Source organism: Chlorocebus sabaeus, chromosome 14 (assembly GCF_047675955.1).
Source record: "Chlorocebus sabaeus isolate Y175 chromosome 14, mChlSab1.0.hap1, whole genome shotgun sequence".
Lineage (NCBI taxonomy): Eukaryota > Metazoa > Chordata > Mammalia > Primates > Cercopithecidae > Chlorocebus > Chlorocebus sabaeus.
In genome coordinates, this window is record NC_132917.1 from 43,119,488 (window position 1) to 43,134,351 (window position 14,864).

General features: G+C 42.0%; 1 protein-coding gene across 9 annotated transcripts in view; it reads right to left on the bottom strand.

The window, feature by feature from the left end:
• THADA (THADA armadillo repeat containing) overlaps positions 1-14,864 on the bottom strand; it is a 351,338-nt gene that overhangs the window by 104,579 nt on the left and 231,895 nt on the right. For all 9 annotated transcript variants that reach the window (XM_073022941.1, XM_038006864.2, XM_073022942.1 and 6 more), the window contains one exon: positions 6,291-6,406. In XM_073022941.1, the coding sequence (XP_072879042.1) occupies positions 6,291-6,406 (116 nt within the window). The remainder of the gene's footprint in view (positions 1-6,290; positions 6,407-14,864) is intronic.

Consider the following 14,864-nt stretch of genomic DNA (forward strand, 5'->3'; position numbering starts at 1 on the left):
TACCTTCAAAAATGATGTTTTCAAAGTTTTTTTTCTTAATTCAAAAAGAGGCAAAAATATTTTATTTTTAGAGATGCACAGGTGGTAATACTAGGAAGAGAAGCAAATAAATAATTATCATAAAAAGTCAAGACAATGATAACCTCAGATGAGTGATGGGGTATATATTTTCTTTTAAGTATTTTCCATTACAATGTTTTAAACTGTGGTGAAATATACATAATATAAGCTTTACCATCTTAACCATTTTTGAGTGTACAGTTCAGTAGTGTTAAGCACATCCATACTGTTGCATAACCAATCACCAGAACTTTTCTTTTTTTTTTTTTTTTTTTTGAGACAGAGTCTCCTTCTGTTGCCCAGGTTGGAGTGCAGTGGCATGATCTAGGCTCACTGCAATTTCCGTCTCACGGGTTCAAGCTATTCTCCTGCTTCAGCCTCCCAAGTAGCTGGGACTACAGGTGTGCACAACCACACCTGGCTAATTTTTTGTATTTTTAGTAGAGACGGGTTTCACCATGTCGGCCAGTCTGGTCTTGAACTCCTGGCCTCAAGTGATCTGCCCACCTCGGCCTTCCAAAGTGCTGCAATTACAGCTCTAAGCTACTGTACCCAGCCTCCAGAACCCTTTTCATCCTGTAAAATTAAAACACTTTACCCATTAAACAATGCCCCATTCCCTCCTATCCGTAGCCCCTGACAACCACTATTCTACTTTTTATCTCTAGGTCTTGACTACTCTATGTAATCTGTATTAGCAGAATCATATAATATTTATCTTTTTGCTATTGGCTTATTTCGCTTGGCATAATTTCTCCAAGGTTCATCTATGTTGTGGCATATGTTGGAATTTCCTTCCTTTTTCAGGCTAGGTAATATTCTGGTGTACGTACACACCACATTTTGTTCATCCATTCATCATTTATCAATGGACACCTGAGCTGTTTCCATGTTTTAGCTATTGTGCATAATGCTGCTATGGATACCTCTTTGAGACTCCGCTCTCAAGTCTGTTGGGTATATACTCAGAAGTGGAATTGTTGGATTACACAGTAATTCTATTTTCAATTTTTTGAGGAAATATCATACTGTTTTCCACAGCAGCTGTGTCATAAAGAGTTTGAAATAATAACAAATGCTCTCATGATACTGTCGACTGAAAAAAGGAAGCTATAACTTACATGTACAGTATAACCTTGACGAGGTTAAAAAAAGCATAGGAAAAAAGACGAAGGAATTACATACAACCCTTAACCAATAATAGTGATTTATGGATTGTGGTAAGAATAGACTTTTACTCTCTTCCAAATTTTGTACTTGACTAATTTTCTATGATAAGCATATAGCACACAACAATGAAGAGAACAGTGAAAAAATTTTAGTAGGGCACATATTTATTTCTGGTTATCACATCCACTACATGCATGCATTCATTCATTCATTTCTTGAGAGAGAGTCTTTTTCTGTCGCACAGGCTGGAATGCAGTGGTGTGATCTCAGTTCACTGAAACCTCCGCCTCCCAGGTTCAAGCAATTCTCATGCCTCAGCCTCCCGAGTAGTTGGGACTACAGGCATGTGCCACCACTCAGCTAATTTTTTGTATTTTTAGTAGAGACTGGGTTTCACCATGTTGGCCAGGCTGGTCTCAAACTTCTGGCCTCATGTGATCCACCCACCTTGGCCTCTCAAAGTGCTGGCATTACAGGCATGAGCCACCGCACCCAGCCCTGACTAGTCCATTTAGTTCACTAAGTTTACTAAAAGAAACACTCATGCAATATACAAACATACACATATACACTTATTTTTTTTTTCCTTTTATAACCAAAGAAGGAGAAACTAGATAACCAAATTCACTTCTGAAAAATTTAAGCCTAATATAATACTAATTACAACTCTCAGCCAAAGTAAATAAGTGATCTAGCTGGGACAGCCGAGCTGGAATCTGTAAATAGCAAGGGTGGCAGGGCACGGGGCTCATGTCTGTAATCCCAGCTTACTTGGAAGACTCTGGTGGGAGGACTGCTTGAGCCCAGGAGTTCAAGTCCAGCACAGGCAACACAGCGAGACCTCATCACTAGAAAAAAAGAAATAAAGAAAAAAAAAAACTTAAAAAAAAAAAAAGTTTTTATAATTAGCATGAGTGTCAGACTGGGTGATTCCTCTCATGATGCCCACTGCCATCCTTTCCAGGCCAGCAGCAGACCCCTACTAGATGGCTATTCTCATTTCGTTTCTGGTCTAGGTCAGTTTACTTTTCTTTCAGTAGTTAGTAAACTGCCTTAGACCCATGAGAGAGACAGTAAACTGGATCAAGAAGGGAGGGGTGGAGGAAAAGGGGAAGGAAAGGACTTGAAGGATTAATGAGCTGATTTTCATTAAGGCTTTGACATCTTGGAAAGAAAAGCAGCCTGTAAGAGCAGAAGCCCAGTCCTTTCCTGAAGCCATGTTGCCAGCTGACCATTCATCACCAAAAATTCCCCAACAACTCCATGGCTATTGCTTAATCACCTCATATAAATCCCTATTAATCTTGCAAAGTCAAAACACAAATATATGACAAAAGTCTTCATGTTATGTGCCCTCAATTTCAGAGTCAAAATTTAAAAACTGAATTGGTTATCCAATAGCACCAATGAATTTTTTAAAAACCTTCTTTGAGAACAAAAGGACAAATACGTATCCACTAGCATTTTTGTACTTATGGGACTGAACAAACTCTGACTAATGATCAAATAAATTATGGAAGGAAAAGGGTGTCAGTGTTAAAATTTCAGCCAACATTTTTTTCTTTGCAAAAACACTAATTTTTCACAGCTTACATTCAAAAGATACAGAAAATCCTTAGTAGGCTCAAAGGAACATTTATTCTTCTTTCATGTGCAAATTACCAGGGACATAAAAAAGCCTCTTCAGTAGCTGAATTTGGAATACTCTGCACTGTAATATCTTCATGTAAAAGGCAGGTGAGAAAGTAAAGACAGGAGTCTGTTCTGAGAAGGGACCGCTAGGACCAGAGGGGGTTCTTCTGAGCATGGAGTTAACTAGTATAGACAGACAACTCTCGGAACAAGGGGACCTCCGGGACAAAATGAGGCTTCATCACTTATACCCAGTTCTATAATTTGCTATTTAGGAACCTCAGAGTTATCCTGTCAATGACGTGGATAATATAGAAAAACTGATACATTGCTTTGGAATGCATTGTGCTGTCTGGCAGTATGTTTTCCTTCCAAACTCTATTCCGGGCTCTGAACACATCCTGATTAACACTTGTAAAAGTGTGCTGGGGAGCAAAAGGAAGCCTGGTGTTAGGAACCATTTACAGACCACCCACAAAGCGGAAAGTTCACACTTGGATAATAGAGAGTTGACTGTACTGGAAACAGAAAAGTGGCTTTCCTAGATTCTGGGCAAGGAAGGTGGAAACCCAGTAAATTGCAGTGATTCATGCCTTTGTCTTCTACAGCTGGAAAATCATGGAGAAAAATCAGAAGTAGGGTGGGGAGTGGAGGGAAGGAGAATGGAAAGCCCAATTAGAAAATAGCAATAGGGACCATAGGACAGGTTTAAAAAGGCCTGGAGGACTTCTCTTCCTCTTAGCTGCAGAGGAAGCTGATGGCAGCTCTGTCAGCCATCTTCAGGCACCGCACAACATGAAGGTCCACTCAATGGCTGGCCTGCCACTCCATCTCCTCTATCCCATTCAACAAGAGGTAATGGACTCAGGAAGCCAGTGGATAATGACTTTCTCTGAGATGCATGAAGGAGTAGCAAGATAAGGGGGCAGAAATTTCTTCCTCAAAGCACTTTAAGAACTGGAGTGTTAGGATACTTGGGACAGTCCTGGCTAGAAGCAGGGTTTCAGAGGATAATTTCTGGACAGCCCTGACTTCTTGATCTCCAGAAATAACAGGTAGGAAGAAGTGGCCTATTACCTGGCAAACAGCTGAAGAGTACTGATGTGATATGTATCTTCGGGATGCTAAGAGCCACACAGAAGGCAAATGGTACTAGGCTTGGGTAAACACTTTATGGGTAAGCGACTCCTACTCTTTAAATAAAATGGAGAAAACAGGTTGGGTGCAGTGGCTCACATGCCTGTAATCCCAACACTTTGGGTGGGCGAGGCAGGTGGATCACCTGAGCCCAGGAGTTCGAGACCAGCCTGGGTAACCTGTTGAAACTCCTTCTCCACCAAAAAAACCCACAAAAATTAGCTGGGCATAGTGGCGTGTGCCTGTAGTCCCAGCTGCTCAGTGGACTGAGGCGGAAGGATCACCTGAGCCCCCAGGAGGTCAAGGCCACAGTGAGCCGTGGTAGCGCCATTACACTCCAACCTGGGTGACAGAGCATGACCCTGTCTAAAAAAAGGGAGAAAAAACAGACTAATAGACTAAAAATGAGAGGCTCCCAATAACTTTACTGGCATTTCAGACACGAGATAATTTCTCCATCAATATCCCCGTCCAAAGCTATTAATGTTGAGACAATAATTGAGACACACACATCCACACATGGGGAAATCCACCACTGGCTTCTTCACCAAAAGGTTTCTTTCAGAAGCTTTCACTGTGTGGCCTGGGCATATTTCCGCAGCCCCATTCTCTGTCACTTGTGCCTTACACTTTAGGTTCCAGGGGGCGAACTTCCTTATGGTTCTGCAAGCCTACAGTGCCATTTCATATTGCTGTGTCTCTGCCTATGCTATTACCTAAGCCTGGAATTCCCCTACCTGTGTTGGTCAGTTGGCAAAATTCTGGCTCACTCTTGATGGCCAGTTTGATGTCAGCCCTCCCTCACCCCTCTTCTGGGGTACTGCTGTACCTATTACAGACATTTGTTATAACACTTAATATACCAGAGGAAAATTATGTATTTACACATCTTTCCCACTTCCTGGAAGTCCCTGAAGCCAGGACTAGTTCTTTTATATTTTTGTATCCCTACATCTCCTAACACAAAGGCTGGCAGGTAGCCTGTGCTCAACAATGCTTTGTCGAATTAAACTGATTTGAGAGCCTCACACAGCCCATTACTTGACTTGCCATAGAAGGTAGAGAGCCCAACAAAAGTGACCAGAAGCATACTTTCTGAAAAATAAAAAAGAGAGGCTTCTACCTTAGACAGCCTATACATATATATATACACATATACACACACATATTTTTAACTTGTTTGTTTCTCAAACTCTAAGCATCAGAAATTTATTTATTTGAAACAAGGTCTCGCTCTGTCACCCAGGCTCGAGTGCAGTGGTGCAATCATAGCTCACTAGAGCCTTAAACTCCTGGGCCCAAACCATCCTCCTGCCTTAGCCTTCCAAGTAGCTGGGACTACAGGCATGCACCACCATAACTGGCTAATTTTCGTTGTTGTTGTTTTGTAGAGATGGGGTCTTGTTATGTTATCCAGGCTGTTCTTGAATTCCTGGGCTCAAGCAATCCTCCTGCCTCAGCCTCCCAAAGCGCTGGGATTACAGACACGAACCACTATACCTGGCCAATATACTGACTCTTAATCAAATGTGTGCACTATGGCAGGAAAGGTGGTAACACTAACACATGCGCCTCTTCTGGAGCTACTCTGGTGGAACTTAGAGAGGACCTACAGGGGCCTCTGCAGCTAACACTATCCTATCACCGCCAGAGTCCTGCAACACAGATTTTGAATACGGCGTTACAGAGAGTACTCCCTGTATATTAAATGAGAAATTCTTTTTACTCCTTCATCTTTCACACAATAAATGTTCTAAGTTCCAGGATAAACTAACAATGGCAAGGATGAAAATTATGTTTCTACTCTTTTTTGCCTTGCTTATTCAAGCTACCCTACTTCCCACCTAAGAATGGCAACTTCCATCCCCTCTTGCTATTCACACCCTATCTGTCTCTCAGTGCCTGCTCGAGTCTACAGCAATCTCTAATCTCTGAGTTGCCAGGGCACCTAAGAGTTTGTACCACATGATTTAGTCAATTACTGCCTTTCATTGTTATAATATCTAACACAGGACTGGGCACATAGCAGGTTTCAATAAAAACAAGCTGATTGGCGGGCAGATAAAAAGCCATGTTACATGCCCCTTAGTCACTTAGCAGTTTTAGAAAAATTGTCAAGAAAATATTTTTCTTTCTTTACCACAACCCGAAGTTCTAAAAGGATAAATACTCCAATAAGTTTAGAAAACTCATGCCAATGACTTTTAAAACTCCCCACAACTAGAAACAGCAATTCTCAAATGTATTCCTAACCCCTGATAACTCCTTGCTCATGTGGGATTTTAACATACCTCTTGGCCAGCCAGAGTTTGGCTTTGGTACAAACAGTGATGTCAGTCAGCTCGTGCTGGAAGTCTGAATTCGTTCTGTGTTTGGAGTCTGAGTAGGCTTGCAACAAATGAAAAACCTAAACCAAAAAAGAAAAAAAAATTCCTGCTATGAAAATATATTTTTCCTAAATGCTCAGTTCCTCCCTTTTAAGTTTCCTTAAAATATTCCCCTCAAAGGAAACAGACACCTGCAGAATGCAGCTCTGGTCTCTTTGCAGAAAAGCATGTTGGTTTTGGAGGATGTAGCAGTGGTGAGAAACCCAAGTTCTTAATCCATACCTGTGCTATGGGTTTCTCACACAATCCCCAAAACCGATGACTGTGGCCCCACAATCATCAGCGACAAGAGTTGATTAGTTACAAACCACCTATACATTGATTTCAGCAGAGAAATGCAAACATCTCTATGTTAGCTGTCTCACAGGAAAACAACATGTGCCTTTTAAAGTCAAAGTCTTAAATTTAAAGAAAGATAAATTGTTTGAGAGTCTAAACTGGTTCACATGTCTGGGTTCATTAGAACAGTCTTGGCTAAAGAAGTAGGCCAAACTAATTCTTGCCTTAGCAAATACTGGGCAGTGATGTTTGTAACTATTTAGGTTTTTTTTTTTTTTTAGCAGATCTTCCCTTCGATGTCAGGAGTGAATGCAGCAATGCAGACATGCCCCAATTATACAAGGATACTCGTGTGTATGCACGTATGCATGTATGCATGTACTGGATTCAGCAATGACATCCGCAAGGCCTCTGTGAGGAGTACAAATCTACAGCAGACAAAGAATAAGGACAAGGGCATACATGAGATCTTCTGACCTTGGCTAGTGCCAAGGAGAAAAATGCATGTCAAGAGAAATCCTTCAGTCTCCAGCCTCCTTATCTAAATCAAGAGGAAGAGGTGGGTACAGCAAAGTAAGCACAGATAAACACACTAAGAACTCTGAAAGTCTACTTTAATAACATCTGTTTTCTTTCCCTATTATATCCTTCTCTAGAGCTGTGAATGATTCTTTCTGTGTAACCAGATTCAACGTTTTCCTCTCGTTCTCTCCTATCAACAAGGGGCTAACAATAGTGAAACAATTGAGAGTTAGATATAGAAGGGGGTAATGAGAAACAGAAAAGGCCAGATAAAATCAATCCAGAGTCATCAGACCCTAAATGGGTAAGCTGGCAGGTTTTACTGGGTCAGACGTCTGCAATCACCAACAACAAATACATGCCAAGTACCTTCTGTTTAGAGAATCAAAATAAATTTCTTCTGAACAGAAGTAACTGTACAGGAGAGAGAACACAAGTCCCAATGTGGAGACTGAAAATGCTTTCTCTAATAATGGATCTGTTATTTCAGAAGCAACAGATCATATGTCGTGCCTTCACCACACCCCCGCAGGGACCCAAACCGCCCGTCGTGGAGTCTGGAGCAATGGGTCTGGCTAGAGCTTCTGTTCTTATGTGGTGACTGCCAGAGGGAAAAAATACCTCCCTCAGCCTGAATCCCCACTGTCCTGAAAGAGCTGGCAAAGTCACTGGGCTTTGCTTTACTTTTCTCTACAGCTGCACAAAACCAACCACCAGGGCTTTTCATGGTGTCACAGGATTGCAATTAATCAGCAGACACCAGCAAAATACATGACTTCGGAATTTACTTGTAAAGAAACCTGTGAGATTTTCAAATGCTTCTCATTTAGAAGCAATCACTTCAAAAATAACTCCTGGTGGATGTTTAAACTTAGTCCTGTATTTGCTCACCTTACTTGGCAAAAACAGTAACTGTTTTTGAAACGCTTGGTAGCTCTGGTTTATGAAAATCAGCCTACAATTCTGTCACATTGGATACAAACCAGACAATTGTGATCCTAGTTATTCACCAGGAATGGAGAGCGATCTATTTACACAGGACAAATGGAAAGACAGGGATGCTGAAAAGAACCGTGGTGGAAATAAGCATGTGGAAGGGCCAGGGTCAGAGCAGTCAAGGAAAAAATGGGGCAGGGAAGGAGAAAGAGAAGAGAAGACAGGGGAAGGAGAAAGGAAAGAAAGTTTTATAAGCAAATGTATGAAACAGGTTAATGTTTTTGAGATATTTTTCTTTAAGAAAATTAATTAAAAAATTTGAATACACAACTACCCTCATAAGACAGTTAGTGTGTTGGGGTCAAGAAAAATGAGACCATCCTTTGGCATGAGGTCCAGGTACAAGGCCAGGCCCTCTGAAACTAGGATTTGATCAAGGTCAGACTCAGGAGCTCCAGGCAGCTCCCAAGACGGGCAGTTTGTCCATTAGCTCTTAAAGGATGGCAAGAGCAAGGCAACTCTTTCTTCCCCACTCTCCTAAAGTTCTGGTCCCACAGAATTCTGAGGCTAAGAAAGTAGTCAGGCCCAGGCCTGTACTGAACCAAGCACAGAGAAACCAAAGCTACCAGATCCAAGGAGGATGATTAAGTGAACACACATGAGAACTCAGAAGATCCAAGGAGGATGATTAAGTGAACACACATGAGAACTCAGAAGTTCCGTGTCATTTTAGGTGTCCCAAATTGGCAACTGAATCCAAACACTGTTAACAAGTATTTATTAAACAACTCTTATTACCAGACACTGTCCTAGGGGCTGCAGCAGAGACCTGATAGTTCCTTGCTTTCCTGTAGCTTACATTCTAGTCATGGAGACATGAAAAATCATTAGCTTTCCTGACTCTGCCTGGTCATGATTTACAACCTGCATGGCAGCATCGTCATCACTTTCCTTTTTATGCTTGACCTCCCCCTCCAATAAGTCTGGATGCACTGTAGGAATTCAACAAGCATTTGCCAAATAAAAACGATGTCGGTATTTGGTGCTTCTTCCTATATTCACTCCTTTAGGACACATTCCCTTGGGTCTGGTGAGCTATCGTAGGTGCCAACTTCTGTGTCTGGAGTGGAAGAGACAGCTGAAACATGCTGTGCTCCTCATCCCAGTGGATGCCTCATCTGATAGTGGAGGCAAGAAGGCTAGATTAGCGCTAAGAATCTGGCCTCATAGAAAAGTCGAAGAGCACGGATTCTGGAGCCGAGCAGAGACAGGTGTAAACCAATGATCAGTTTTGGAGCTTTGGGCAACTTAACCTCTGTTTCTCCATGGTAAATGGCCTACAATAATATCTAACTTGTAGGACTGTAGAGAGATTTAGAAGAGAATATATACTACTAGGATGCACTAGGGATGTGATAACAACGTTGATTCTTTTCCGTGTTCTGTCTGCTCCCTCCCTTGCAGCCCCATTCCAACAATAAACAGTCAGAGAAGACTTTGCAGAAAGAGTGATATGCATATGTGACCTTGAAAACAGTCTTGCCAGAATCGAGGGAAGGGTATGCAAGCAGTGAAAACAATTAAAACACATTTTAAGGGTATTAAAATATTGGTAATGCCAACAAAAGAGTGAACCTTAAACTATGGACTTTAGTTAATAATAATGTGTAAATACTGCTTCATTAATTGTAACAAATGTACCACACAGATACAAGATATTCATAGTAGGAGAAAATTGGGGGAAGCAGGTAGGGAGGAGAAACCTTCTGTATTACCAGTTCAATTTTTCCATAAATTTAATGGTTCTAAAAAATAGTCAATTATTTTTTTAAATATTGGTACTATTCAGGGGAGAGCAAGTGGTCCTGTGTGAGCAGAGCACAGCCAGGGTGTGCACAGGGTGGTGGGAGACACAGCTGGAGAAAGGAGTCGGTCTGGTCAGAGAAAGACCTTAAGGCAACATTAAGGAATGTGTACTTTATTCTGCGGATGGCAAAGCTTTCTTCAGAGAATGCTCTTGGGCGATGAGATCTGTAATTTGGAGAGGAAAGCCGGGGCAGTGTGGAGGTCACAGCAGAAGGGGTGGAATGCCCAAGACTACTGCAGTAGTCTAGACACGAGGAGGTGAGGGTTGAAACCAGCCCCTCAAAAAAAACAGCCTGTGGGCCAAAAGGGGCTGCAGATGTTTTGTTTAGCCCACGCAGTACTTTTAAATCAACCCTTATGGATTGGGAGATTTCACATTAAAGTCATCCTGATTTCCATTTTGAAAAGTCAGATCTGGCTATAGCGGCTCACTTTCCTGCAGGGCTAACAGTCACCTGGCTGGAGCTGAGCAGTAGGACCTGGCCTCGGAGACGAGAACTGCACTCTCTAGTCTACCACTGTCACCACTATTACTACTGCCTGCTACTCTAGTCACTAAGACGGAGGCTCAATGACATTTATCAAAGCTCTTAGGCTTTTTTTTTGTTTTAAACTTTTGGAGAATCAAGAAAAAAATAAGATACTTACTGAACCCAAATCTCTATTAAAAGTTTGAAAAGAAAGAATGGGCAGAGAGCCCCTGTGTTTATACTCATCCCCCTCTGGTTCACTTACCCGCCTGGCACAGGTAGGATTCTGATTTTATGACATCTCCACCCCACCCCAATCTAAACCACAGCAGCAATGGAAGGAGAGGAAAGGATACATTTGAGAGAGCTTCTGCGGGCTGCAGAGGCAGGGCTTGGCAACTGCTTTAGACATAGAGTTAAGCCGCAGGAAAGAGCCTCTTAACTTGGGCAGCTGGTGAACAAGGGGCATCTTTCAAGATGGAGATCATAAGAGAGTCTACAGCAGACTTGGGAATGAGGGAGCCGAATTAATGAGTTTGGTTGGGAATATCCGTGTGATGACTGCTTTAACTTAGGGTAATTTATCTCGCAAAAAAGAATTCTTCAGGGACAAATGGGAGCTCTATTAATAATCACGCTGGGAAAAACAGAGGACAGATGCTTACCCCCTAGCTGTAATAGGTCCCTTGGAGAAGGGTTAGAGTTGGACACAGAGGTCATCAGCAAAAGAAACAGGAGAAAGCTTTGTTGCCTTAAGATAGTTACGACCCAATCAGAAAAAGACTGAAAGCACATTGTGAAACAAACAAGTACAAGCCAAAAGCATCACCCATGACTATCACAGGCATGGATTTGCCAAGAGATGGGACTGTCAGCCCTGCCCTGAGGAGGGGGTGGTCATGGAAGCAGCTGGGAGAAGCAGGGAACACATTGCAGGAGGGTGTCAGTGAGTAGGCTGATTTCTTGCCCCTGAGATGCAAGCCTTAATGAAAGTTTGAGGGGAACTGAGAAGTCTGGAGAACCTGGAAGCAGTTACCCTCTGTCCCCCACCCCTCCACTCTAAACACAGAGAGACTCAGGGGAACCCCAGGCATCTGTGCAAAGCATGGGGTCCATTTTGGCAGCTTTGAAATGCTCTTTGAATAAATGCCATGGGCCTAAAAAGAGTCATGAGGCAGTTTCCTGAAAAAACTTGCACTGCACCAGTAAAATATGTCTAGTTTATGCTGCTGGACTAAAATAGCAACTTGTGTTAGACAAGATCAAGATGATATATGGTTGTTTGGGAATGCAACGCTGAGATGGGTTTTCCTCTTCACCAAGCATGGCTTCCAGGCAATTTTCCCCCTTATAAAATCAACAGCAGCTGAGCTCCAGAAACCAGCAGAATCCAGCAATAACAGGACAAGGTTAGACAGGCTATGAAAAAAAGACAACTCCAATAAGAAAAGAGATGCTCATTTCAAAGGTCAGATATAAATGGGGTAAACGTATCATAATCATTAAAAACTTCAAATTCTGAAGATCAAAAAACCTGTCTACTTTTGCAACTGTGGTTTCTTTAAAGCAAATTCTGTTTTTCCCTTGCTGCATGCAGACTACAGGTGAATATTTTTGACCCTATCACCTTCAGCCAAGTATAAAATTTCTGTATCTGCCGTTTTGCCTAGTTTTCTCCCTGCATTGCTCCAACCCCCAAAGCTAAGCCAGTGCCACATTTTTCCAAGCTTACTGTTTGCACAGGATTTTATTTCTACTGGTAAAACATCTGTATTTTTTCAGGGACTTAAATAAATGATCTATGCCGGGAATGTACAGTATAGGGTGATGTCAGGCCCCCTTTTTTTCTCGACTCACTGGGCAGAACAGGCAAACATTGTTTCAGCCTGTAGTTGGGAATGTGAATATTTATCCTGTCGACTTAATTCATACAAACAGAACTGCAGGCAGGCAGGCAGAAGTATTTTATGGCTGTAAGTCAGACTGAAAGGGGGGTAAAAGGGTAAAAGAGAGATGACTGAGGGAGGAATCGAAACTTTCTAATTCACAGAAACAAGCCCAATCGCATCATTGCTGAGAAACATATACAGCAAAAATTATTCAAAATGCAGATTGTGTTTGTATGTAAGTGGAGGACAGGGTGGGACGGCAAGAGAAAGATCTCTAACAATACAGTATGTCATTTGCAGTCATTCCAATGTGGCCTAGGATTTGTTTTCCATTTCAGGCATATTAACTGGAACCCCAACTAGGCCGTAGGCTTCTCAGGAGCACCCCTCTTGCCTCTGACTTCCACAATGCAGGGTGCCATGCTTATTGGGTATAAGTACCTAATCATCTGTACAGAGCTCAACATGTTGTTTTTTATTCACAGCCCAACTGGGCTAGAGCCAGAACCTTGGGATACCTGAACTCCTCGACCTGGTCATTCCCCAGAAGAAAGGCTTGGTGAGCATGTGCTGTCCACATTAACCCATCAATCTGCTAGAAGGCCAGTCAGGAAGCATTTCATGTGGTTGCTCGCCTAAACTTCAACCTGTTTATTGGGTAAGAACACATCCTTAGGATGGTCTTGCTAAGTTCCCAAAACATGACACCTTACTGTGTTGTATGTTGCTGCCAGGAAAAGGATGCTAATTACAAAGTGTAATTACTTCCTAGTTGATTCCGGTTTGGGAAGAGAATCATAGGAAACAGGCTGTGAATATCTTTAAGGACTACAATGTACAAAAACACAAAGCCTGTTGGGGACTGGAAATTCACTTTGGGCCTCAAATCCATCTCCTCCTTTCTATTAACACTCCCACTATTCTAGTTCAGGAGCAAGAAGACCCTGCATCTAGATGATAAAAACAACTTAACTGCCTAGTCTCTGCCTCCAGCACTTATTTTACACATGGCCAGCAAAGAAATATTCCTAAAGCCAAGCTCTGAGGACACCACTCTCAAGTTCAAAATCCGTCAATGACTTTCAACTTCCTAAAGAAAGTGCTGGGCACTAAAGGCTCAATCTACCTTTCTAGATTTAATTCCTATTTCTTCCACTTTATGAACCTATTCTGTGGCCACAAAGAACAATTTCCAATTTCTAACAACTTACAAATGCTTTCCTGGCCAGGACGTTCCATCATTTGTCTCCCCACCTTCTCCAACTCCACCTACTGAAATTCCATAAAGTAATGCCCAGCTTAAATGTCACCTTCCCCATAAAACCCTCCACAGCTTTCCTCAACTACCCCCACTCCCACCCTAAGACTCACGTTTTTCTCTTCAGTGCCCCAACATCTCCTTTAATTTGATGATTTTAAACAACGGTTTAATCCCGTCGTCATGGTTATCAATCTATACTACCCTTTTCTAGAGTATAGAGCTCTTTATCTGGCAGGGAGAGGGGCTCAAAACAGAGGATTCATTGATTCAGAGTTCTACCATGGTCTTGCTAGGGGTGGCAGAACAGAAGCTGCATTTGCAGCAGCAGCTGGGGTGCTAAAAGCCACCTCTGTAAACTCTGGTCACACCAAGGTGTTGGGGGAAATAGTACTGACAAGAGAGAAAGTATACATTCATCTTGGATCATCTCTCACCTGTTGTTCTAAATTCTACAAAGTAACTACGAGCTCCTTCACAGGGGAGACTTGTCAAGGGTCCCCAACAAGGGCCCCCAAGCTGTTGGTTAAGGGCAAGGTTTGGACAGTGACGTCAGATAGTCAACCTTAACCCAACATACAAATGAAGGCCTGCACATGAAGAATTTAAAATTAACTAAACACTAACATAGTATCTGCTCTAACTAAAAAGTTCCTAATTTTAGAACACAGATACATTTCTGAAAATCTAGCTATAAAATTATTTGTAAAATAAATGTTTAAATCCTTTTAGGAAGAGCTGTATTATATTTGATAATTTATCTTGCTTATATATTTGGATCTTCAACTACTGAGTTTTCTGAGAGAGTATCGAGATCAATAAGAAACTCTTAATGTTGTAAAACTTACTAATGAAAAATAATACATGGCACAGTGGCTCACGCCTGTAATCCCAGCACTTTGGGAGGCCGAGGCAGGCGGATCACCTGAGGTCAGGAGTTTGAGACCAGCCTGGCCAACATGGCGAAACCCCATCTCTACTAAAAATACAAAATTAGCCAGGCGTGGTGGCTTGTGCCTCTAATCCCAGCTACTTGGGAGACTGAGGCAGGAGAATCACTTGAATCTGGGAGGTGGAGGTTGTGGTGAGCAGCGATCTCGCCACTGCACTCCAACCTGGGTGACAGAGTAAGACTGTCTCAAAAAATAAAATAAAATAAAATAAAATAATAATACAGATAATTTGTTCAGTCAAGACAAAGTTACTTTTTTAAAATAAATTTTATTGTGTATATTTAAGGTATAGAACACGTTACGAG